General features: G+C 39.4%; 1 protein-coding gene across 2 annotated transcripts in view; it reads right to left on the bottom strand.

Moving 5' to 3' along the window:
- The window catches only part of GRIA3 (glutamate ionotropic receptor AMPA type subunit 3), a 287,656-nt gene that overhangs the window by 38,033 nt on the left and 222,177 nt on the right, over positions 1 to 27,446 (bottom strand). For both annotated transcript variants that reach the window (XM_059910318.1, XM_059910320.1), the window contains exon 12: positions 18,734 to 18,932. In XM_059910318.1, coding sequence (XP_059766301.1) covers positions 18,734 to 18,932 — 199 coding nt within the window. The remainder of the gene's footprint in view (positions 1 to 18,733; positions 18,933 to 27,446) is intronic.

Below are 27,446 nucleotides of genomic sequence, written 5' to 3'. Positions count from 1 at the left end.
TGGAAGGCCTCTCTAGAAAAAAGGTAAGCTGTATTATTCGCGTGGGCAAAAATCCCTTGGGTGTACGTAGGAACTGTTTCCTTTAAATTTATCCTATTTGTGCAAAATTGAAAATAAATGAACTCCTGGGTCTAGGTACACCATGAAAGAATATTCTTTTTATTGCTGTCTGAGAACCATACTTTTCTTTAAAAGAGAAGATCATTATCCAAGGAACTATTTGTGCCAAAAAAATAGAGTATGCTCCCTAAATTTCCACCCAGCCTGATCTTTCTCTTTCTGGCTCTGTGAGTTGCTACGTTAAGTTGTTTGGACTCCCACTCTCTGATTCCCCTTTCCAAGGGAAGAATCACAACAGCAGTGGGCAGGCAAGTGACAACATTCACAATTTCCCCTGGTTTTTGAAAAATAGTACTTCCCTGTATCAGCTCTGATAGATGGGTAGAAAGATGGACTATAATCAAAACTGGAAGAGCTAGAATCTCCAGAGATGCTTTCCTCTAAAAATTCCAAATAACTTTGTCAAGTACTCACTCCAAATGCCTTTGCCTAGCATTTTCAAACTGTGTTATAGTAACATTAAGGTCACAGATATAAATTTGCCTTTTCTGAGTCACCAAAGGAAGGATGGGACCAGCATTTTGTACAGAGTTAAGACTGGGGGAATTAGGTTGAAAATTACAGTCATTCAGCTTGGTTACTGTCATACAGTGACCAGGGGCTTGAACCGAGGTATACCAAAAGCCCTACACTGAAACCAGTGCTGCCAAATTGCTTATTTGTAAATCAAACTCCATTAGAAATTAAAAAGGAAAAGGAAACAGAATCATGAGCTGCAGCAAAGTTGTTGTTTTTTAAAAAATCATCTGTAAAACTAGGTTGTTATATTTTCAGGCCTGTGTATTTACTGCGACTATTGAACCAGAAACAAAACCAAAATAAGAAAACTCTCTAAAGTAAACTTAATCTGACAATTATTTCATTTGACTTGAATTTCTGATAGTCTTCTTTCTCACTTGAATTTCTGATAGACTTGAACTTCTATCCAGTAAAGGTCAATAGTCAAATTGCAGAAGGAAGCCATGTTGAATCCTAAAGGATTTAGAAGAGTAAATGGAAATGGAAAGCCTAGTTTGCATTTCCAAGTTTCATGTATTTTCTAGAACCCGTGAAATCTATGGCCTGTGGGATAATTTATTAGCAATTGTTAGTTTGAAATGCATTTCTCTTAAGTTCCCAGGACCTTATTACCAAAGAAATACAGTAACTTAAAATCAGGCTTCTATATCTCAAGCAAGACTGTTATTATTTGTTGCTATTTCAGAGAAGTCAATAGGCCAATAATACTTTTAAAAAATTATGTATTTCCTTAAAAATGAAAACACTATTTCAAAAAGATACATGCACCCTAAATCTTCATAGCAGCACTATTTACAATAGCCAAGACATGGAAGCAACCCAACTGTCCATCAACAGATGAATGGATAAAGAAGATGTAGTATATATTATATATACAATGGAGTACTACTCAGCCATAAAAAAGAATGGAATAATGCCATTTGCAGCAACACAGATGAACCTAGAGATTGTCATACTAAGTGAAGTAAGTCAGAACGAGAAAGACAAATACCATATGCTATCACTTACATGTGGAATCTGAAAACTAATACAAACGAATGTATACATAAAACGGAAACAGACTCACAGATATAGAGAACAAACTAGTGTTTACCAGTGGGGAGAGGGAAGGGGGGATGGGCAAGATGGGGGCATGGGATTAAGAGGAATAAACTACTATGTATAAAGTAGATAAGCAACAAGGATATATTATTGTACGGCACAGGGAAACATAGCCACTATCTTGTAATAACTTTTAATGGAGTATAATCTGTAAAAATACTGAATCACTATGTTGTACACCTGGGACTAACATAATATTCTAAATCAACTATACTTTAATTTAAAAAAGAAGAAAAAATATTTTCAGTTAAAAAAAAGTTATGTATATTCCTTTAAGACTCTCCAGCTTGCTTTCTATTCCAACTCTGATCAGCCAATGGCAGACCTTTGTCAGCTGGACTGCTTACTGCCCAGTACCTCCCGGACCTCCATCCTCACCAGGGTGCTACAAACAGCAGTTAACGCAACAAATTAAGAATGCTTATGCAGATCCGTATGTTTTTTCAGAGCTCTTAAGGATAATCTGTGGCTAAGAGTTATCTGGTTTTCTTCTTCATAATTAAATGGCTTGTTTCTATTAACCCAAGATTTTAAAAGTCATTTGCAAATTTTAATTTCCATCAGAAGGACTTTTCTGTCACAGTCCTACATGTAAAGACAAGGCAATATTTAATTAAGAACCCTCCTAGACAGTCATCTCTTTTAAAGGCCTGCTTTCTTTACCTTCTGCCTTGAAATTGCTTGTCGGTGTGGTAGACAAAGTAGATTTCCTCCCCCTTCTCCACCTGATGGCAATCTGCATTTCTACTGATTTCTATCCAGGTCATTCTTTATTCACTCACTGAAAAGTATGTTATTAATGAGAAGCAGGTAGGAGTCATGCTGTCCTCCCCAGGTTTAAATGAATCTTTAAGATGGTACAATCAAGTGGATATGCAAAATAGGCCATTAATGCAACATTGAGGTTACAAATTTAAACACAAAATCAGGGACTGCAGAACTTTGAAAGTTTCTCATCATTTCTGCGCTGGCAACATGGGACATGCTGAATATATAGTACAGCGTTAGGAAGACATGGACTCACATTATTGAAAAATGACTGATGTTTGTAAGGGAGACTCCAAGATTAGCTACCAGACTTCTGGAATGCTGTAACCATACCTACGTAGATCGGCTCAACCTCAATAAGTAAGTTTTCCAATGCCTTTGAACTTTCCTTCCCTCGGTTTGTGCCGCTTTGCCTACATTAAGAGCATGCCTTCCATCATGTAGCAGATAAATTCCTAGAAAAAGCTGTGCCATGAATTAGATTCATTTTTGACAATCAACTTTTATTTCTCTATCGATGCATGGGCTGTTTTATGTTTATTTCTGAAAGCCTTCCTCTTAGGTTTCTCTGACAAGCAGTTAATGATCTGTAAACACCAAAAGGCACTAGGGGGATCTCTGTTTTCCAGGAAAGAATATGTTTCTGATGTGAGGAATTACTATTTATTGCTTTTATCAGTTGTGAATTTTCTGGTATATGGATTACTTAAGGTAGGGTCCAGCTGTGTTTTGTATCCAAAGGTTTTGGAATAAAAGGGAAGCCTTAAAGATAACAAATGGTTTTAACTAGTCCTTGTTAATCTCTGGACTGGCAGAAGGGCAAGCTCAGTAATTGCCTGGGAAGACAAAAAAGCCAGTCCAAAGTGGTTCAAGGTGGGAGGTCCTGATATGATGCATAATATGCTGCATCCCATCAGTGCCACTGGAAGAGGTATCCATGGTAACAGCAAGGGTCCTAGTGGAACAGAGTGGAAAAAGATCAGACACTAGCCTTACCAAAACTGGTCTGGTCTTCATAAAAGAGAGAAATTACTCTTCAGCAAGGGGGGGAGGCTAGGGTTCTCTTTTCTGTAGCAATCGGGATCCACATTTCTATTTGGGAGATGATGGCACTCCAGAGGAGGTTAGAAAGAAGGAATGGTTCCTCTTAAGTATTTGTTAGCATTGCAAATATCTGTGTTGGGAAAACTCTACCTACCTTGTTAACAGTTCCCCACACCAGCTTAACCCTGTATGAGTCTTATCAATGCCCACAGCTTGCAGTTGATCAACTGCCTCTATAACCGATGCTGTGGATGAAGGCTGGGTAATCTGGCCTCGGGGCTGGAAACCATTTCTCTCCTGCTTGGGAATTGGAACGTTCCCACTAACACCCTGGTGCATCCCACTTCTGTTTACCTAATACCCATAGCATGTAAAAATGGCAATGGCATTGTAGAATTAACAAAAGGAGGGAGGAAAGATCACAGCCGTCTCACTTCTTTCTTTAAGGACTAAGGAGCCAGTGTTTCAGTCTGGTTATAAATGTTTACTATACCACTCTTTTCTAGAAAGATAATCTCTCACTAACCCTCCTTGGTAGATATACTAAAAGGATGGGTCCAGCTCAAATTCCCCTCACCAATCACCTCCACTTACTCTCAGGAGGCGTCACCCTGCCATCCGGGTACTTGGGGCTGGCCACTCAACGAGTTTCCTACGTGGGGAAGGTTGAACCCCCGGTCTCCCTAATGCCTCCGTAAGAAATGAATGCAATTACATTGGTTGCCCAATGCCCAGTCCCAGCAGGTAAAATAGGGAAAGGGAACAGGGTAAGGAATAGGGAGTGGTACATGAGAAAAGTGCTTCCGGCTGAAGGGCAGGATTTTCCTGACCCATGGTTTGTCTTTTCCCTCTGTACCAATTTTAGAATACATTCCTCTTCCTGATAGCATTTATGTCCTCTTCATTTTGAGCCGTTCCTGGTGACCGGGTTCATGTCTACCCAGCTAAGCTGGGACCTTTGAGCCATGAGGCTCCCTGAAGCCTCTGAAGAGCAGTAACACAGTACAGCTGCCTCATAATAAAAGGCGTGGAAAAGGACCAAGAGGGAGGGAAGCGAGGGGTAATGTTATAGTAGGAGAGAGCTTTGGCTAATGTCCAAGAGCTCAAAGCTCTTGTTGTAATTTCTCATTCTGCCCCTTCTCATTTTAAAAGGACATTTCTCTTGCCCATAGCTTCCAAATATATGTATATGTATATGTATATGTATATATATATATATATACACTTGAAATATAGTTGATTTACAGTGTTATGTTTCAGGTGTACAGCACAGTGATTCAGTTATATATATATATATATAATATTCTTTACATATATAATAGCCTTTTTCAGATTCTTTTCCCTTATAGGTTATTACAAAATATTGGGTATAGTTCCCTGTGCTATACAGTAGGTCCTTGTTGGTTATATATTTTATATATGGTAGTGTGTATATGTTAATCCCAAACTCCTAATTTATCCCTCCCTCCCTTTCCCCTTTGGTAACCATATGTTTTTCTATGTCTTTGGGTCTCTTTCTGTTTTGTAAATAAGTTCTTTTGTATTATTTCTTTAGATTCCACATATAAGTGATATAATATTTGTGATATAATCTTTCTCTGTCTGGCTGACTTCACTTAGTATGATATCTCTAGGTCCATCCATGTTGTTGCAGATGGCATTATTTCATTCTTTTTTATTGGCTAAGTAGTATTGCATTGTATGCCTGTACCACATCTTCCTTATCCATTCATCTGTAGATGGACATGTAGGTTGTTTCCATGTCTTGGCTGTTGTAAATACCAGCCATATTTTAATACTTGAACTTCCCCATGTGAAGCCCAGCTCTTCTGTATGTCTACCTACTGTCCTCTAGACTGGGGAATTTTGAAGCTTGGGATTCCTGGAAGCCTCTGTAAAAACACTGAAACCACAGTCCTGGCTACCTGAGACCCTGCAGGTCAAATGGGGGAAAGTTAGAAGAAGGGCTGGTAGGACAGCTTCTGTCACGTTGGCAGATTTCAAGCTCCTGAGCAATCTCTGCCTTCCGTCCTATTGTTTTCTTTCTCCTTATGAAATTTTTTGTGCCCCTACTTCTTTCCAGGTTCTATTGCCTTTGTTTTTCCATGCTGACTAGCACCTAGGGATGTTCACCTAAATTCTTCCAGGTAGGGACATTTGAGGCAAGAGGTTCTCTGAAGCCTCTGTAAAAGCATTAATGCAGCAGCCCTGACCACCCAAGACCCAGCAAGTAAAAGAAGGAAAGAGAAAGGGAGGCAAGGGCAGTTAAAGGAAATTAGGAGAGAGCTTCTCTCTAAAGGGTAGGAGTTTCCAGCTCCCATTTTTTTCCTAAGAAATTCTTCTTAACAACAACCTGGGACATCCTGATTGGAAATCTCCACTGATAACCAACACTTGGACCTGGCCACCTCCAGTCCTATAGGATGGGAAGTTTGAATCGTGTGGCTTGCTGAAGGGTCCCTAAAGACATTAACCCAACAGTCCTGGCCCCCCAGGCCCCATCCTGTAGATGAGCAATGGAAAAGGAATGGTGTCATATGGATCATAGGAAAAACAATTAGGTCAAAATTGTGAACATTTCAAGGCTTCTGGGTATTATTCCCCTGCAGTCTCATTTCACTCTCACTTTTAATTTTCTTCTTTTTTTTCATGGAAAGGCATTTTATTTTAAATATAGCAGTGTGTACCGCTTTTAGTTTTCTTGGACTTTTATTGACCCTAGTCTCCAGCCCTGCACTTGGGGCACCCTCAAGCCTCAGTGCCAGCTCAACCTCAGATTCCAGCCCTCGAAACAGTCATCTCCCATTGGTCCCTGTTGATCTCTCCCACCCCAACAGGAACACTCAGAGGAGGAGGCTACAACTCAGCCATCAGCTGTGACCACTCTCAAGTTACTTCTGCTCCCTCTGTCCCACAGGCCCAGCCTCTAGCCTCTTCCCTGCATCTTTCACATAGGATTAATAGAAAAAAAAAAAAAACAAATCCAAATTGTCAAAGCAGAAATCCTCTGATACGTTGTATTGTCAAATGTTCTTCAAAGAGTGGCTCTTAGTCATTTGTGTTGCAATCACTTGGGGGTGCTTGTTTAAAAATGCACGTTAATGGAACCTATGGAATAAGCATCTTGGAGGGGGAGGTGTGAGAACCAATAATCTGTGTTTTGAAATAGCTCCCCCAATGATTTTCTATGCAACCAGTGGTGGAAGACACTGGTCTAGTGTAGTCATTCATCAGATTATTGAGTCCCCTACTGAACATCTCTGACAAGTGGCCATTTGCCTATTCCGGGCCTATAGCCCTTCAAAGATGAACAGCTCGTTATCTATGGAGACAGCCCAATCTATTTTTGTATTCCTTTATTAGAATGTTCTTTTTACAATGAGCTAAAATCTCTATCCCTGTAATAGCCACTCTTTGATTTTGGCTCTATCCCTTAGGGCCCCACAGAAGAAGTACAATTCATCTTCAAAGTTTCTACCCTTCAAATATTTGAAGATAATCCGAATATATTCTACTCCTGCATATTTTCTTCAGACTAAATAGTCTCAATTCTTGTGATGGGGGAAACAATCTTGTAAAAAATTGCAGACCAGTCCCTATAGGTCAGCTCTTTGGGCAATTCCAGATAGAAATGTTTTAAGACAAGACCAGTAGAGAACTATGAGAAGCCATGTTTGTCCTCTTGATGTCAACTCTAAAAATCTGGAGGTGTCCCTTACGTTTAACAACTTTCTATGGATCCATTTTGCATGAATTTATCCAAGCCTCCTTGAATTTATTTATATTTCTCCTCAATCATTGACCATGCTATTCCCAACCTTCTTGTTTGTACAAGTGGCTGATACCCCAGGCCAAGAAAATAAAGCAAAAGTGTTCTTCAGGATCTGGCCAGTTTACTCCCTGGTACTTTCATATATAATAAACTCTAATTATTTGCTAATCACAATTACCCAAGTTGTGGGGCATGTGCATGTGTGCACCTGCACGTGTGTATGTGTGTGTGTGTGTGTGTGTGTGTGTGTGACTGGAGGAAAGGGACAAGATACAAATATTTTGAAATCAAACTTCAAAATTTTGTGTAAAGGGGCTTTAATATGATTATCTTCATGATTACCCTATTAATACTACCACATCAGGAAAGGGGCTGTTTATTTTAGATGAAATAATGTCTAATATCATGGGGTTGTTTTTAAAGATGAAAGGTTCTTACAGTGCAATTAGATATTATTTGCCAAAGCATAGACGGGTTTTGCTTTTCAACACTGGTTCCTCAAACTCATTTAGAAGAAGCAAAGTATTCTTCAGAGAAAGCAACGTGTTCTTTGGTGTTCTTTTTAATGAACCCCATCGTCACGTGTGAGATGTGAATTATGAAACTAGAAATAAGACAGTGCTCAGAGCACCCTGGCCTTAAGCAGTGATTTCCAATTTACCCTTGGCAGTCTATTGATTTCTACTATGATACTATTGTTTCAAGGCAATAATTTTTTCTTGGAAACTGTTTTTTTTTTTCATCCTAAACTCCAACCCCACCCCAAACACATATACATACACTATTTTGTGCAAACAAATCTTAGTGTGAACACTAAAGAGAACTAACAGTTCTTCAGTCAATAGTGGCCACAGTTTAACATGATATAAAGTCATGGTCTGTCTTGTTGTTTTGGTCACAAACACGTTCTTACATATCCTTTGAACTATTTTTGAATTCTATTTTCTCTCCAGATATTTTTAAGATGTCCCCTTTTCCAGAAACCTTTCCTGACTAAGTCACCTGACTCCTTTATTATCTGCATACTGAACTCAGGGGTTTGGATGGCATCTCCTATTCATTCCCAGAGTGTCTAGGACAGAGTTCTTTACCCAGTGAGTTGGGAAAATCAATGTTACTGAATGATACCAGAAATAGTCTGTAATCCAGACCACAGACTCATGGAAATTAAACTGAGAGTGAAATAAATCAGGCTGTGATCACATAAGAATTTTGATAAAACTAGGAAGTAAGAATCAGTTCCAGAATGCAGATTCCTCTAAGCATAGCAGCTAATTACTTTCAGGAACTTCTTCATTTAGGGCACCAGAGAGTGTACAGACAGGAGATCGGTTTGGGGGATAACATACAAACAAATACCTACAATCAGAACTGGAAAGAAATGCCTTAGGTCATCTCTATCCAAATCCCTTCCTTCAGACAGGTAACATTCTAAACCATTTAGAACAGGAGGGCGATGGGTTTCATTCTACCATCCATCACCTGCATTCTAGTGCAATCTTGCTGGGGCATCAGAATTGTAGCCCAAGCACAGAGAGAGGAAGCATGCTCCTCTAAGATTTTGCTACAAGCTGAAATCACTAGCTAAAATATCCAGGGCCCTCTGTACATATGTGTGGTGTGTGGTATAGACAGGAATTTAAGTCTTTTCCAACACATACATACATAGCATACCTCCCTCTCAACTTCAGTCATGTATCAAGATAAAACTTTGTGATATTAACTAAAGTTCTGTCCCCAGTACCAGGTACCCAGTGATCTTCTTCCTATTGGGATGGGGGCATCAATGGCCTAAGAGAAGATTAGGAAGAAAATATCAATGGAACAGAAAATGCCCTCACCTTTTCTTTCAAAACAGACTTTCAAAAACTTACAGCAGAAAATAATAGAGCTGGCATATGATCCAGCAATTCCATTCCTAGGTATATACCAAAAGGAATTAAACGCAGGAATTTGAACAGATGTTTGTACATCAGTGTTCATTGCAGCATTATTTACAATAGCCAAAAGGTGTAAACAACCCAAGTGTCCATTAAAAGATGAATGGATGAGCAGCCGCATAGCACAGGGAGGTCAGCTCGGTGCTCTGTGACCACCTAGAGGGGGTGGGATAGGGAGGGTGGGAGGGAGATGCAAGAGGGAGGAGATATGGGGATATATGTATATGTATAGCTGATTCACTTTGTTATAAAGCAGAAACTAACACACCATTGTAAAGCAATTATACTCCAATAAAGATGTTAAAAAAAAAGATGAATGGATAAGCAAAATGTGGTATAGATAGATAAATTCAGCCATAAAAAGGAATGAAGTTCTGACACATGCTATAACATGGATGAACCCTGAAGACATTGTGCTAAGTGAAATAAGCCAGACACAAAAAGACAAATATTGTATGATTCCATACAGATTCATAGAAATGGAAAGTAGAATAGTGGTAACTAGGGGCCGAGGGAGTGGGGGAATGGGAAGTTGTAGGGGAATGGGAAGTTATTGACTAAAGGTTACAGAGTTTCTGTTTGAGGTGATGAAAATGTTTTGGAAATAGACAGTGCGGATGGTTGCACAACATTGTAAATGTAATCAGTGCCACTGAATTGCATACTTAAAAATGGTTAAAATGGCAAATTTTATGTTATATATACTTTATTATAATTTTTAAACATTAATAATGTAATATACCAAAACTCATTGAACGGTTCATTTTAAATGGGTGAATTGAATCTTAATTAAACTGTTTTAAAAAGTCATAGCAGAGACAACACTACCTTGAAAGCCAAGTTTTAAATTAGTAAGAACCAAGCTTTCTGATAAAAAAGAAAGGTTTTTGAGTTTCCAAATTCTAATTCCCTTTAGAGGGAATTATGAAGTTTATGTCATACTCAATAAATTGGAAAGCAGATGGATAAAGAGCCAGACTAACTACCCTAGGAGGCCAGATAAGAGCTGAGGCAGAGAGGAGTACAAGAGAAGTCAGACTGGGCTATACGGCTCTGAGAAAGGTCTCTGTGCCCTGCCCCCCATCTCCCACCCCCCACCCCAGCTCTCCAAAAGGGGGAGGGAGGATGGGACTCCCAGGGCAGAAGTAATGAGGCCTTACTTCCCAGGGTGTGGCATAGGGATGATAAATTGACGAGAACAGCCCATGTCTAGCTTGGTGCTGGTGTCGTAGAATAGCAATGGTTACATGAGGTCTATGAGATTTCTAGGAGGAAGGCGCTGTCCTAGGCTGGTGGAAGGAGAGAAGGAGACTATTCCAATAGCCCTATAACAGTGCAAGGGGAGAGAGAGAGAGAGAGAGAGAGAGAGGGAGAGGGAGATCGCGAGCTGAAATAAGTGCAGGGTTAGTTGGTCTGCAGAGGTCTTGTGGCCTGGATGAGGGGATGATGCAGCAAATGTCAGTGTGGAGGGGAAAGACCACTTGACATCCAAACTGGGTGGTACAGCTCAATGGATGCCTGGAAATGATCCTGATGATCTGGGGTTAGACGGCTGCCCCCGATGCCATGATACATTTTCACATGGCTAACTCTTATCATGTGAAGTCCCTGGAACTTGGATATTATCCCAGAGAAGAGGGAGTGAAAAATCCTGAAATGACTAGGAAATCACTAAATTTGCCTGAATTTATCTGGGTGTATCTTTTCTGCCATGTGGCAAAAATGAGGTACCAGTAACAGGAATATAAAGAAAGTTATGTTTTTGCGAAATGGAGTTAGTCATCTGTGAAAACATACCTCTACCATAAAACCATCGTCTAAGAAGACCGCAGTAAGACACAGTAAAGGCATGCATCATTAGGGGCTTCTGGACTTCTAAAATTTTTTGATGATTAACCTTAAGACTTCTTATTTTCTTACTTGGAAAAATTCCCTAACCAGCCCTAGTGTAAGTGTGCGTTTTCAGCCCTTGTTATTACAGTTTACTTTGTTACTATAGTTTGCAGTTTACAGTTACTACAAGTATCCTTGAATCATTTAACAAATGTAGGACTTACAGATTTCATTAGTGACCACTGAAAAGGAAGGCCAAAAATCTGAGCCCTTCCACTTTGCTCACAAATGTTATCTAATTCATCAGCAAATTCTGTGACTCTCTCTCCAAAATATATCCTAAACCTGACCACTTTACGCAATCTCCATCACTATAACTCTAGCATGTAATTCCAATCTTTAGTCACCCAGGTTGTCTTCCTGTCCCTTAAACATGCCAGGATTGTTCCTGCCCCAGGACCTTTGCACTTCTTATTCCTTCTGTTTAGAATACTCTTCCACCATATTTTCACATAGCTAACTCTTATTCAGGTCTTTAATTAAATATTACCTCCTTAAAGAGACTTTCCCTGAACCCCTCCTTCCCAAGCTCCCAGTTAAAACAGTCCTAAGTCATTCTCTATCATAATACATAGAGCACTTATTGGTGCCTGAAATTATTTTAGGCATCTATTTGTTTACATGCTTACTGTTTCTCTCCTTCCAACAGAATGTGAGCTCCTTGAAGGTAGGGATTCAGTCATGTTTCCCCTACTGTATCCCAGTTGCCTAACTTGGTACTGTAGACACTGAATATTTCTTTATTCACTGGTTAAAAATGTAGAAGATGTTGAAGACTGGAATGAACCTGACCACAGGCATCTGCTACTGCCTTTTTGAAAAAAGAAATTCACATCAAGATTTTGTTTTTGTGAGTTTCCTTTTCCTTTGAAAAGCAGAGTGCAACCAAGCATTCTAGTTAATTGAAAGCTGTTGTGAGTTGAGTTTCAGTAAGTTGAAATTTTAGTTGATCCTTATGGTCAACAATTTAGGCTTCTCATGGTGATGAAAAGGAATTGTAAATAATCAACCTGCTCAGGCTTGCCAGGTGAACTCAAGGAAAGTCTAATTGAACAGATGGGTCCCTGTCCTCTAATTGGAAGGCTATTAGGTGATTTGACTTTGTCAGACAAGAAAAGAAAGTGAGGTCCTGAGATGACTTCCTCTAGGGAAGAGAGTTTCAGAGTTCTCACAAAAATCTGGGAGTTCTGTGTGATGTTAATTATCCTGGTGTGGTCTGAGAAAGTTGGCAGCCTCAAAGATAACAAAGACTTAATTAACCCCCTTAGGCTTTCTGAGCTGTGAAATGCTCTCATAAGCAAGTAGGTTACCTGGGAAGACTAACGGAGACAGGCTAATGAAATCCATATGGTTGGTTACTTTGGGCAGATGGTCTGCATGCCACCTTGGAAGCACCTGAAGTTTCTAGGTGGTCTTTAAGGGCAGCTTTAAATTGTGCATGGTGAAGTTGTCGAATCTGCAGACCACAAAGGAATGGCTAAAGATGGACTAAGAGATGAGGTCAGTAGTCATATTTTATAATAGGGGTAGGAATGGGATCAGGAGGATGGGGGAAGGATGTAAATGAGCTTTCTCTCTCCTCCCAAAGCCAGAAAAAAACCCCACCTCTCTTCCATTGAGCAAGCAGAGATTATTTTCTTTTATTTTTGAGAAATACCCCTCCCTCATGTCTCCACAGAGCCTTATTTGGACAGTCTCCATGCTTCAATTGCTCTATTGCTGGGCCCTTTTCTTAAAAGTCTCCTGGGATTTGTAGAACCCTTCATAGCATTAAAGAGATTTTTCTGATATTATCTTCTAACTAAACCCATAAGGAAGGTAGAGCAGGGAATATTTCCCTTGATAGATGAGGAAACTGAGACCAAATGACCCTTACCCAAAGAAAAACAAGAAAGGCATCAGTGGATGTGGATTGCTGCGTTTGTGGCATTCACTCTAGTTTTATGGACGCCTTCCTTTTCTTTGCCTTCTTATCTTGGGTCCTTTTGAGATTGTCAGGGCGTGGAAAAATGTCATTTAACAGTATGTATAGGTTTCCTTTTCTAATTGATCCATTAAGGGGAATAAAAACAAAGATCAACCAGGAGATGATACAGATGCCTTAACATGCGCTGTCCTAGAGGCTTGATTCGTGCATAGGACCCCATGTTTCTATGAACACTCACACCAGAAAGGCACTGAGATGAAATGGGAAGAGGACCCAATCTGGACTCAGAATTCTAGCTTGTCCCCACTGAGCTGAGCGACTTTCAGCAAGTCACAAGGTCATCTTGCCTCAGGTGTTTCCTCTCTGAAGGGGGTGTAATAATACCTGTTCTGGTTGCGTGGCAGGATTGTCGTGTGAATAGAGTATGGTAATGTATGTGAATATGTGTTGAAAATCTAGCCCACTAGATTGTGAGCTCCTAGGGGGTAGAGGCCATTTCTGTTTTATTCATCACTTAGCTGACCTTCCTGCTGGGGTTACAGAGGATCATTGACCCTACTCTTGTTCACCGAGAAGCATACCCAGAGACTGGCACATGCTGGGAAGTCGCTCCATAGAAAGAAACACCATCAGCTATCCCGGAGGGATGATCATCTAGTTCTCTGAGATGCCTATATTTTAAGTCAATCTGTTCCCCTAGATAACCTCCAAATATGGCGAAAAAACCTATCTAAGTATTTTCATGTGATTTGGCAAAAGGCAGAAATTTAATTTCGTTTATGGAGATGGTTCTGCAGTGCTTAAGCCTGGAGTTTGGCATATAGTAGGCGCCTAAAAAAAAGTTATTGAAAGAGTGATGAGTAAGTAATAGAATCTAGGGCATTGTTATTAGCCTGTCTTTGTTGCCACATTTCCTCCATTCTCTCGGAGACAGATATTAGGTGTGGTGTGTGCATAGTTGTCAGGTCAACCTCTGCTCCCTTGGTGAGTGTCCTTTCCACCCAGCTTGAGACTTGCCTGCAAGGAAGATCCAGGAAGCCACAAATCCCTGACAGCTGCGGGATGGGAAAGGCTGACAGCTGTCTGAATGTACCATGTGGCCAGGCCTCAGCATCCTCACGTTGTACCTGCTGCTCTACCTCCAGTCTTAACCTGGAGGTCTATGAGCCTTGCTGTGTTATGTATTATATGACATAGGAAAATAAGAGTTTGGGGGGGGATAAGGCGGCATCAAAAGGGCCATGTAAATAATTAAAAAACAATTTCTTTTTAAAAATTGTTAAGTAATACATACAATAAATGTCTCTGACCTACCATTCCTTGGTATCAACTCATCTCCTGTTGCTGCTATTATGTGTTCCCTAGTGTGTAGTTGGCTGTGTCCGCAAGCATTCGGTCACATCCTGTATGTCTTCAAACTAATTAAATGTGGTTGCCGTTGTCCGGGTACAGTGTCAAGCTCTCAAATTCTTCATGGTACTTGCTGAGAAAATTTTTAACAAAAGAATTTTTACATTTTGATGTGTTTCCTAAGGTGAGGGGATGGGTAGGGGTAAGGGAGGTCTGTTGTAGTAAAGCTTAAAGATTAATGGTTAGTTTTCTTAATCATGTCCAAATGTCACCATACCTAGCATAGGGGAATTTGTGGAGAGATTGTTCTTCTTTCTCCATAAAGTTCAAAAGCCCTATAATAAATAACCAATAAATGTTGAAATGTGGACTCTGATTGAAAATGTGTGTGTGTGTGTGTGTGTGTGTGAGAGAGAGAGAGAGAGAGAGAGAGATTCAGAATGTATAAGGAGACTCTACATACTCTTGGAGGGACTACTTCCCAAAAAAATAAATTTTTTTGAAATGCAGGGCTCTTCTTTTTGCTGCCTGCATTTCAAAAAAAATTTAACAGTTAAAGTGAGCAATGACAACAGTAACAGTGTTGAGATAAAACATTCTTAATGAGTAATTCAACTGTGCTTCATGCGGCTTAGAATGTCTGCAACTCAGAAGACAGGGCAGTTCCCTTGGTGGTCTCCAGATAATGTTCAGTTTTTCTGTCCTGCCTGGGGTGCTGGAGCAAGGCACGTCTCTCCCCATTCCATTCCATTTATATTTATTTTCTTAAAGGGGTTTAAATTAGCATTAACATTTCAGTTTAAAAAGCAACATCCTTTTATACCCTGAACTATCTTCAGTGGGGATATGGCCAAGTATCTGGAAAAGAATTCACTTCGTTATAAAGCAGAAACTAACACACCATTGTAAAGCAATTATACTCCAATAAAAACATTAAAAAGAAAAAAAGAGTCAAGCATCGTAGTGGTCTTCTAATATTTCTAGGGGTCTGAAGGCAGAGAGAATTTTGGAATTGCTTTTTCTCCCAGATCTACTTTTTAACCTGAATCTGCATCAGGTTAAAATTTCAAAACCTAGTGGAGAATGATCGTTTCGGTGTAGCTTTCCAAATCATAGTGGCATTTCTCTGGGCAATGACAATGAAGCTGTCGACTTGTTTTTTAGCATGGGTGCCTCCACCTCTGGTTGGGACATTTAGTTCTGGAGCTGCTGTCTAAGGAAATCAGTTTTCAAGTCAAGAGGGTTGATGGTAATATTTCAGATGTCTCTTCCAGCTGCAAGCATTTTGTCTGGTCCCTCCCTGCCTTTCCTGATGGAACAGGTCCCTCTGTGCCAGTGACTTTATGTGATTGTAAGATAGCAGCCGAGGATAGTTCAGAAAATGAGAGAAAAGAATCATTTAAAGATGTCATCATTTTAATGGCAGCCTTACCCAGGACAAGTAAAAACGTCTGCAGGGCAATTAGAAAGGGATTTTCTTTTATTTATTTTTCTCTAGAGGGCTGGCCCCGGGGCTGTTTTATGGTGTTACTACTTGGTCCCTGTGGTTTTAATATGGAGTGAGAATGGGAAGAAATGAGCTCATGTTATGTTTGTAAATGTTGCATGTGATCTTGTTTTATCCTCTAAAGTTCAGAAGGCATGCCATCAGGGGTCCTCGTTTTTTTTTTTTTTTTTTTTTTTGGCATGTGGAGGAGTTACTGCTCTTAAAATTGCCTTGAGATCTTGGAGGACTGAGAGGAAAGTGACATGCTGTGGCGGTTAAGTCCCTGAGTAGGAGATGATGTGTTCTTGCTGGCTGCCTTCTCTGATTTATGGGGTTCAAGGAGGGGTAAAGTAGAGGATCTTGAGAGGACAGATGGCTTGTTGGAGACCAATTGGTTGGGCCCCTCTGTATTATATGAATACCAAGCATTCCCTTTGTTGGGTTTACAGAACATTTTTAGTACAAGCAGGCTAGGAGCTGCTTGTCCTATACTGCTCAGTTCCACTCTTAGATCATCACCTTTTTTGTGCTGTCCTAAAGAACTTCTCCACAGAGTCCTTACTGCTGTCACTAGCAACCAATTGAGGAAAAAGAAAAGTGGTGTGCGGGAATTAGAAAATGATTTGCACTTCTTTATACCTAGAAATATCTGGCCCTTTTTCTAATCAGATTTTCAGAACAGTTCCATTTCCATACGAATTACTCATTGGCTGTAAAGGTCACTAGGAATTGCTGAGCATTGGAAACCACAAACCAATTAGAATGTGGCAATAGCTTTGCTCAGAATTGAATGTTGATTCAAATTGGCTCTGGTAATAAGATGCTCTTTAATGAAACCATCATTGAATGGATTAATAGATGCTTTCCTAGTTTTTGAGGAAGACACAATATGTGTGGGGGATGGGGTCTGGGCATGGGGACAATGACTACTTTGTCACAATTTCAAGCCCTTGTGTTAGTAAATCTTCCCAGAGAGCCTCCTTTGCCTGCAATATGGATGAATGGCCTTTGAAAGCTTAATGGGAATTGATGCCACCTATCGATTACCATTTAAAGCACACCCTCCTAATTTCGAATCAATGCTGAAGGAAATATGCTTTCCAGTGGAACAAGTATCCCTAATTGGAGGGTCCAAGTCTGGTGTCTTGATAGCTTAAGTGGTCAATTACTTCTTCTAGCAACTTGATGCCTATTGGGTTGGTGAACATAAGCTCTGCTGAAGGTTGATACTAAACCAGATTTCCGTGGAGCTGATTATGTGCTGAATACTCAGCAGATGGAAATCCCTGGCTTCCTGCCCTGAAATGTGTGAGTGATTTCATGAGGGCAGGGGATTATTCCCAGATAAGCTTCTGGAACTGCCAACCTAGTGAGGGTCAAGGCCAGGTTAGTTCCAGAGGATGTTCATATCATTTTGATGCTTCTAGTACTAGGCCCCTGTCCCTGGTTGGAGATTATGAACTGCTCGATAAATAGTGGTAGAGGTGAGATAGGGATATCCTGAGCCAGTGAGATTTCTGGAAAGGGTCTCAGAATTAACCCTTTCTCCTTCAGGGAATGAAAACAGTTTTTAGTTAATTGCTATAATTTCAAGAAACACACTCCTTCTGCTTTCCCATGAAACAACTGGACAAATCCCACGATGATACATGTAGAAATATATTTCTTACTGATTTCTTAAAGCAAGCTGGTTTAGAACCAACATTTGTTTACTGTGGGTCTTTGAGGAAAAGTCAGTAATTATACCTGCCATCCGATAATTTGATTATTGGTTGGAGAGAATGACTAAACTTTTCTTCTCTACCTACTACACAAGTGGCTTCTGCATCACTGCTACAACCAGTTACATGGGTTACAGTAGCAGGCAGTGGTATGGATAGAATGGGTCCATTTTCTCACTGAAACCACCATATTTTCCTGGTTGGGGCAACTGAAAAATCATGTGAGTTCTTAAACACTCCATCGGTAGCCTTTTCTTATAGACCAGTTGCTACAGAACAAAGATATTGGTATTTTATGTAAAAGTGGTTTTGTTCATTCTATAATGTTCTATATTGTTGTATAATGTTCTATATTTGTTCATTCTATATGTTCTATAGAACATTCTATAATGTTCTCCTTCGATCTCCTTTCTTCTTTCTCCTTGACAGTGCTTACACTTTACTAACTTTTGCTAGTGAACAACTTGCTGTTTCCCCACCAAGATTTGGCCTATGTGCGGGTAGTGAGGGGGAAATAAATCTACTCAAGAAATTAAAACAATTATCAGCTTCCCAGAAAATTGAATTATCAGCATGTACATGAATGCTTGAAACAACTGTAATACATTTTAATAGAAAACCAATGTCTAAATAGAATATGTAATTTTATAGTTCATCACTCCTCAGATTCTTAGAGTCAATTACCTAACTTCTGTGAACTGCTGAGACATAAAATCACTGCTTTTGTAAAAGCTAAAAAGGAGAATAGATATTATTTAGTTCAGTCCCCTCATTATTCAAGTAAGGGAACCAAGGCCGACAGAAGTTAAATGACTTGCCCAAGGACAAACGATCACTTCGTGGTAGGGTTGGGATTCAAACCTGTGAGTTCAAACTCAGTGCTCTTGACATGCCCCCTTGATGTCACACACGAGTCTTAGTTCTAAAGGACAATGAATTAGGTCACCAAGCAAGTAGCTCTGTATTTAAGATGCTCTGCTTTGATAACATTCCCACCGTTTCCCGATCCTCCCTTAAAACACTGTGAATCTGCCTTTGTGAGCAGATGATAAAATAAAATCCAGCAGGCCCAATTAACTGTAAAGCACTTACTCTGAAAAATTCTTTTGTTGAGCCGGAGTCCAGGGTCCCATATGCAATTTCAGTCTGCTTAGCTAAGTCTTCAGCACTCTCTATGGGAGAAACCATCCTCTCCACAGTCAGGAAAGCAGCGAGATTGGCCGTATAGGAAGAAATTATGATCAGCGTGAAGAACCACCAAACCCCTCCAACAATGCGCCCGGAGAGTGATCTACAAAACAAAGACCAATCCAGACCCAGAGGGGCCGGATTTCAGTTTAAGAAATCCTTATCTTTACTTTTGGAAAGAGGAATGGTTTCAGTGTAGCTGATGAAAGAGGGAAGTAAATGATGTCAGGGAATTAACACATCAAACAAAAGTGACACGTTGACAGTATCACCACATGTCATGATGGCATGTGATGATGGTACATGCATAATGTTCTTCAGGCCTATACGGGTTTCAAAGCAGGATTATTTATTTAATCACGGGAAAAAATACCTTCTTTTTGCCAGTTCCTGCTTAGGTGTAATAATTGTACTTACCTGATTCTCCTCCTGTGAGCTTTTCTGGGCACACCTGTGGAAGACTGCTCTATTTCCTTTAAGGCAAGTGGTTCCCAGCCTTGCCTGTACCTTAGAATCACCTGGGATCTTTAAAAAAACTTCTCATGCTCAGACCCAGCCAAGACCAAAGAAATCAGAACCTGAGAGGTGGGACCCAGACATATGTATTTTTAAAATCTCTCCAGGTGATTACAATGCGCAGTCAAGATTGAAAAACACTGATGTAAGGTGATGTCATGGGAGAACCACAGAGTCGAAAACCTTGACATATTTGAAGAGAAATGATTAGGTGCTAGCTAGTAAACAAGCACTATGCACTATGCGTTTAACAAATTTAATATAGACATTGCCATTCTGTGGAGCTGATTACCCATAAGGCAAGGGGCCATAAGATAATATTTATAATTGTCTTCATATAAATGGCTAGTGGGGCTCAGGAGTTTAGATCCAGAGATTGAAACTCTTCCCTTTTACAAACTGAGATGTAGCACATAGGACAGGCCTCAAGTGAAGTAGGAAACTGCCTGATTAATAGGATTTGAGAAGCACTAAAAGGTTTGTCTGTACCCTCCCCCACCAAAATAATCAAAACAAACAAAACCATCCTCACTGGCCCACCCTAGAAATTCTTACTATTGGAATTATCCTCTGAGCTTTCTTCAGGAGGCGTGCTCAAAATGTAACATTTTACTTCAACAGCATCTATTATCATATTATCCTGGATTAGTCTATGCAATTAGTGGAGAATGGGACAGAAGATGGGTAAGTTTTAATCAGGGAAAATTTTGTTCTTAAATGTAACTGTGCATGGGCATTACTTGGGGTGTTTGTTAAAATGCTGATTCAGAATATCTGAGTACTCAAAAATCTGGACTTCTCAGGCATCACTGGTGATTGCAGTGGCCTGCGGCCCAAACTGAGAAATATTGTTCTTCTTCTACATCAGTGATTCTCAACTCTGCCTGCACATCAATATCATTGGGGGAGCTCAAGACAAGACAAAACAAAACACAATGACCAAAAAATGCCTAGGCTCCACCCCAGGCCAATTAAATCCAAATCTCTGAGGGTTGGGCCTAGGCAGCAGCATTTTTATAAAACTCAGGTGCAGCCAGGATTGGGAGTCATGGTCCTGCATCATGAATGCTACTCAGGGAGAGGGTCTGTGGGCAGTTAGGGGGCAGTGTGAGGGCACTGAATGCTCAATGGGTAAGGGCTTGTAGTGAGGAAACTTCATCTCCTTCACAATGCTGCTGAAGGCTGGCTCTGTTTGCAGAAATGAAATCTGGTCACTAGGTTTTATAAAACATTGCCACATTATCCTGAGGATAGTTCTGCTCTGTGGTGGAGCTCCATCCTGGTTAGGCTGTGTTCTCTCATGCCCAGAAAAGCTCACAGGAAAAGAACCCACTCTGTCATAGAGTCAAGAATAGGCGTAGGAGCCTGGCACTTCTCCAGGCTCTGTGGGAAAAGGGCAGCTCTGGGCTGAAAGCTGGCAAGTCAAGCTCCTCTCTGTCTATACTCGCATTTTACCACTTTGAAGCAAATTTAAATTCCTGTGTCCCAAGATAACCTTTTTTTTAGCCTCTGGAAAATTCAGTTGTTTTAGATTTTACACCCTGATCAAATAATTTTGGCAGGTGTTTTGATAAATAGTATTCTTTATTGATTAACTGTAACAAAACTATTTGGTTTTTTAAAGCCTGTAATTCCTATTGGTCCCTGGATGCTTCAAATAACCCTTATTTATTTATTTCTGAACATAATCACTTTTAGCTTTTCAGATGTGCGAATCTGCTTTGCAACAGATTTTCTAACTGATAGTTATACTCTCTCAGGATTTCACCTGGGAACATTTCCCTTTTAATCAGAAGATGTAAAAACATCTGGAGTCAGAAAGAATGTCACATCTGAATGCTAAAAGTGTACAGAATATTTCAGTTATGAATTTGAACCTTTCATAGTCTTTCTTCATTGTTAACATATACATTTTATTTATTCTGGGTTGATCTGACTCTGGAAATAATTTTACTGTATAAAAGATGAATGCTCAAAGTAGCATTCGTAGTAATAGGGTAATAAAAATGATAATAATAGCGAACATTTAAGGAGCACTTCCTATGTGACAGACTCTGTTATAATTGTTTACATGTGTCAACTCCTTTAATCCTCCATCCCTTTACAGATAAGAAAATGGAGCATTCTACAGATAAAGAAATTGAGGCACAGAGAGGAGAAATAGGAAATAAATCATCTAGACTTACACAATCGGAAAGACATGCCCACATTTCTGTAGTATAAAATACTCATATTTTGTATAAGAAAACCCAAAATGGTGTGTAAATTATAGAAGGAGCAATTTTCCTACAAACACTGAGAAATATAGCTGCAGGAAAACCAAACATGTTTGGGTAATTATTGTTTATTATCTGTTGTTCATTTGGAATGGAACTGTGAATGTCATCCTTATTTGGGATGATGGGGTTTTACTGAGACTGAGGGGAAAACTGATTTTGGAGTATTTCCAGAATCATGGTTTGGTATGGAAAAGGGTGTATTCTGCTGCTGTGAATACTAATGGTAGTTTATGTATTATCTGCTTGAAATGTGGAGAACAACACAGTAATTTATGGAAATTACATTTGTGCCATTCTATTGCAGCTAATGGACTGTGGCTGTGTCTGTGTGATCTAAAATCGAGCCTGCACATCATAATCTGGTTATTTTGGCCACCTTAATGGCTGACTCAGATAATCATGTGGTTGATCTGTATGACTCAGCTGAAATTGGCTGTTGACATGACTGAAAATAAACCTAAAAGCAAAATGGTCTTTTTTGTGGCCTCTTGTCTACATGGCTGTTGATTTTGGCAATTATGTGGTTAATACTGTGATAGACCTATGATCATGGAGAATTTTGGTGAATATCCACATAGAAATGGTAAAATAGTATCCACGAGCATCAGCATAGATGGAAAAAAGGAGCTTCCTTGGAATCAGCGTTGAATGCACAAGCTTGCATTCAGCGTTCTCCCTTCAAGACAGTAGTAGCTTTTGTGCCAGTTCAAGTAAGAATTTAACCTCTGTAAAATCTAAAAAAGCCAGACTTATAGAAAAACAGAAGAGAATATAGGTTTTCAGGGGATGGGAGGTGAGCAAAATAGGGGATGTTGGTCAAAGTGTACAAACTTCTAGTTATTAAGTGAATAAGTTCTGGGGATCTGATGTTTTTTAAAGGAATGGATTTTTTAAAAATATAAATAAAATTTTCTGTTCATCAAAAAAAAAAAAAAAGACAGTGGTAGCTTTGACAAGAGTCTTGGTGGAATTTCTACCACTTTCTTCCCTTGTATGTCATGGATGCCTAAATCCTTTCACTGAGAAAATGTGCAGTGGAACTCACAGGGAAGAAGCTCTATGAGAATTTTCACATTTCCCTTTTTTCTCATTAGTGAAACTATAGCCTTTTAAAGCCACATTTCACATGGAGGCTATATAAAAAGTGACTGATGGGTCAGCCCCATCACATTTTTAAAAGGATCTATTAAAACAAGACAAGACTTTATAGTTGAGTTAGAAAGACCTGTCATTTCCCAGTATCTTTTCTTCTATTAATGCAGCTTCAAAATGTTTAACATTCATTTCAAGTAGTTTTGTTGCACAAGACAGATTTTGAGGTTAGCATAATGAAATGACTGTAAAATGCTGCCATTTAGTATTTATAAAAATGCATTAAAGGAACATATCATACCTTTTGAAGAAATGCAAGAGGAGGCATGAAGTTAATGAAAGTAAATTAGCAACAAGAGAAAAACAGACATAACATTGCAAAATAATACACAATGCTCATGTTATCTGTGATCATAAGAAACTAGAGTTTCTGAGTTAATAATAAAATGTATTTTATGGCCTATGAAATGATAATAAAAGTGAGCTATGTTCTGTAACCTTCATCCTGTAAGTAAATTTTGAAATCAGCACTTTACTAGCTTCACAAGATGAAGACCCGGAACTGCAAACTGCCTCTCCTTTGCACAAACTCTTTATTATTCCTGTTCTCCCTCTTCTTTCTTCCACAGTAGGCATCATTTCTACACTCCATTCAATGCTGTGTCTATGACAGATTTTTAAAAAATGTGCAGAGTCAATCTTTGGTTCTTATAGTTTTCTCTGATGGGAATAACTAACCATCTCCCAAAGACTGAAAACTACGGCTTTCAGCCAGAAAAGTCATGAAATAGTTGTAATAAAAATCCTGCTACTACAATTAATTTATTACCACACCACTACTGCTTTGAAGTGAATTTGCAGTTGCAGTAGGATGAAGACACTGGTCATACATCAGTAAAGGAAAGGCTATAGTTGCTTTAAACGGAGCCCCAAACTCTCCTATTGTCTTTGATCCCATTCATTTTTTACCCTTCGTATATTTTATTATTCTGCACATACTTTCCATTTAAAAAAGGAGGATCTATGTGTCAGCTAACCTGGACAGATCTCCTGCCTGCTTCTCCAAAGTGTTTGCTATCTGGAAAACTTAACAGGAGAATAATGCCCATGGAATAATCTGTACACAGTAACCAGGTTCAAGTTAGTGTGTTCTTTCCATTTTCTCTGCTGCAATTCCTGGAACCTTGTATCTTCAACTTGGCTAGCCCTCAGATGTCCCTGCAGCTTTAGAGAAAGTCAGCAGGGGGCGCATTTGTCTGGAAGGACTTGGACTCTGGCCTGCTTAGCAGTTCTGTCAACGTTTTACAAACGAAATAAATTTCAGATTAAAAAAAATTCCAACCACCTGTCAATATCAGCAAGACATTGTGGAATAATACAATCAAAATGTTTTCAAGTGGTGTAATCCTTAAGGAAAGCACTTTATGGTTTCAAGAAGGAATGTTGTTGGTTATTTCTCATCAGAAATCAGCTATTTGGCACTGACTAAAATTTTAACCGTATTCCTAAGGAGTATTAGGAACTAAAATGCAAATGCAATATGAACGATTAGTATTTGTGAAGCCAGGATGGTTAACAGCAGCCAGTTTAAAAATGATAATAGGTAACGTGTGTTGAGAACTTACTATATGTCAGGCACTGTGCTTTACATTTTATAGATGAAGAACTGAGCCTTAGCAAGATTTAGTACCTCGCCCCGCGTCACACAATAGCTAAGCGGATTGTGAATCTAGTGAGATGAACTCCAGGACCCGCATACCTAATCACTATGCTCCCTCCATCTGGCTACACCCACTGGCTATCTCCCCATCCCCCAATCAGGGGGAAGAGGGTTGAATGCAATCTCCTCATACTTTCTCCTCCTGACTCCCCCCAACAAATTAGTTTGTGTATGAATATAACCTCAGCTTATTACATTGATTACTCAGTCTCCACCTGAATTGGTCACCCTGAACAATTGGGGTAGTTGAAAATATCAAACCTAATATTGACATAGACTCTTTAGGCTTCTAGGTTACTGTTCATAGCTTTATTTGATGGCAATGGAATCATGCTCAGTTTTCCTCATGATGCCTTGTTGCTGATTTCCCAGTCTTTAACTTTGAGTGAACACATGTTCAGCAGCATTCTTAAATGCTCACTGCCTATTTTCTTAAACAGCCAGGGCAAAGGTACTGTTTCATCAGAGGTTGGGAGACTGGAAAACATCTCTTGGGCATGAGCATGAGGAAAAGAATGGAACAAACAGTGCACCTTTAGGTCGGTAGTGGGAGGCTGCGTGTGGTAGTGGAAATAATTGTACTGCTGGCTCTTACAGCCTCCATGCCCTCGGGTTCCATGACATTATCTCTCCGGGTACTATTCCTTTCTCTGTGATATGAGAAAAGCAGTATGAAGTGGAAAGAGCACAGGTTTTGGAATCGGAGATGGGTATGAATACTGGCTTTGTCATTAGCTGTGTGACTGGGCAAATTACTTCACCTGAGATTCACCTTCACCTAAAAAATAAGTACGATGCCCACCTTGTGGTAGTGTTTGAGGATTAGAATGCATATGATAATACAGGTAAAATGCCCAGACACAGTGGGAACTCAAGAGAAAGTTGTTGTTCCTGGGCCCTCAGTAAACGGATGCAGCTGGATTAATTTATCTCTGACATCTCCTCCTGCTATGATATTTGATAATTCTACTTTAAAATGTGGTCTCTTATAATGCCTTGAATTGCTCCAATTTTGAGAAAAGTCAGAGTGTACAATGCATGCTCACATTCTGGGCTTTCTGGAGAGTTTGCATTCCAAGGATGGCCATTGAACAGAAATGGGGCTGTGTACCCCATTGCTGGGTTGAGTTGTGACCAGCATTTAGAAAAAAAAAAAAGAAACAGAATAGAGAATATCAGAGTGCATGGCACACTGTAAGGGTAATTTCTGGTGAAACTTTTGTTACGTACATATATGTGTACTGAGCTGTGATGGAAAATTTATCTCTGACCGAGGGTTGTGCTCAAAACATTTGAAAGCCATCGCTCTGTAGGACAGTGTCTAGCGCAGAATAATAAAATCTGTACCTTGAAAAAAGCACTTGATATATTTCGGCGCCACAGAAGAGCCACAGCTTAAATTCTGCTACAAAAAATGAAAATAAAGAATCTTTCCAGCTTGTCATTTTCAAGCCATCATTTTTAAGTTATTACTTAATGAGGTAATATGCATAAATACTTCTAAAAACAAATGGCCTTTTAAAAGTCCTGTTTGAGTATGCGCAGTAGTATGTAGCACTCCAGTGGGGATATCACAAATTTAGTTTTGAAAATTCACTTACAGAAACCAATAAAATCTCCAGCCTTAATAAGTCTTTAGCATTGTCTCAACACAGATTACCAGCCATGTTAAAATCATTCAATTACGGGATCATTCAGAAACCCTCATCTCTTGAAGTGAACATTTAAAAAAATCAGAGAAGAAAGAAACTAGCACAATTAACTCCCAGATGATATCACAAAACGACACACATTCCAAGCACAAAAGGAATAGGGAGTGATATAATTTGGAGAATCTGACCAAGCAGATTGAGGGTGGCAAAAAAGAATGACAGATAAATGAGGCTTACCTCACACATGTTATACTAAAAAGCTGCTGAAGATGGTTACCAGCGATTTATACTGCAAAACTTCATTTTAAATGTTTTGTGCTCCAAGTGGATAACCTCAAATGAAGTATGCTATAAAAACATGGTAGGTGACCTTCTGAGTCCTTCTAGTCTAAATGAAAATCCCTATATGTTTGTATAATTGACTCTGGTCAGTATTTGGATTAATGTTCAATTTTACCAAAACTACAACTTTTTATTTCATTTTTTTCTGATTATAAAGATGTTACATTTGCTTACAATATTTTATAATTATGAATTTGCCACCATTTTTGTTTAGGTGACTCGACACTTTAAGTGGGTAAGGTCTAGGATATTCACATTCAGTATCTTCAATAGCTTCACTGAGGTAAAATATGCATACCATACAATTCACCAATACAAGTGTACAATTAATGATTTTAGTAAATTTAGAGTTGTGCAACCATTGCCACAACCCAGTTTTGGAAAATTTCCAACACTCTGAAAAGTTGCCTTGTGCCCTTTTGTGGTTAATCCTGATAGGAATGGGACTAGGGTGAGGCAAGTGAGGCATTTGCCCCCCACACAAAATTTAAGGGGGTGCCAAAATCTCATTAATCAAAATAAAGAGAATTTTAGTATAATTTTTTAAAAAAATCAAAATTAATGCCAAAAAATCCATGATTAATAAAATAGCAAATTTGAAAATAAAGACTGAATCTGACCCCTGTACTTGCTCTACTCAGCCTCACTTGCCTCACCCTAATCCTGATCCTGATCAGCCCCTCTCTGCTCCCTCCAAGGCCCTGGAGACCAACAACGTGCTTTCTGTCTCTATTGATTTGCCTATTCTGGACAAATGGAATAATACAATATGGGGTAGTCAATAAATGGAATTCAAGTAATGGAATCATATGGTAAGTGGCCTTTTGCATCTGGCTTCTTTCATTTAGCATCATGTTTTCAAAGTTAATTTAGTAGCACGTAGCAGTTGTCTTTTTTTAGTTGCTCAATAGTTTCCCATTCCAAATGTGGTACGGATATGCCACATTTTGTTTATCCATTCATCTGTTGATGGACATTTGGGTTGTTTCCACTTTTGGCTATAATAAATAAAGCTC

Source organism: Balaenoptera ricei, chromosome X (assembly GCF_028023285.1).
Source record: "Balaenoptera ricei isolate mBalRic1 chromosome X, mBalRic1.hap2, whole genome shotgun sequence".
NCBI classification, from domain to species: domain Eukaryota; kingdom Metazoa; phylum Chordata; class Mammalia; order Artiodactyla; family Balaenopteridae; genus Balaenoptera; species Balaenoptera ricei.
Note: the sequence above shows the minus strand (reverse complement) of the source record. Positions and strands in the feature narration are given on the sequence as shown.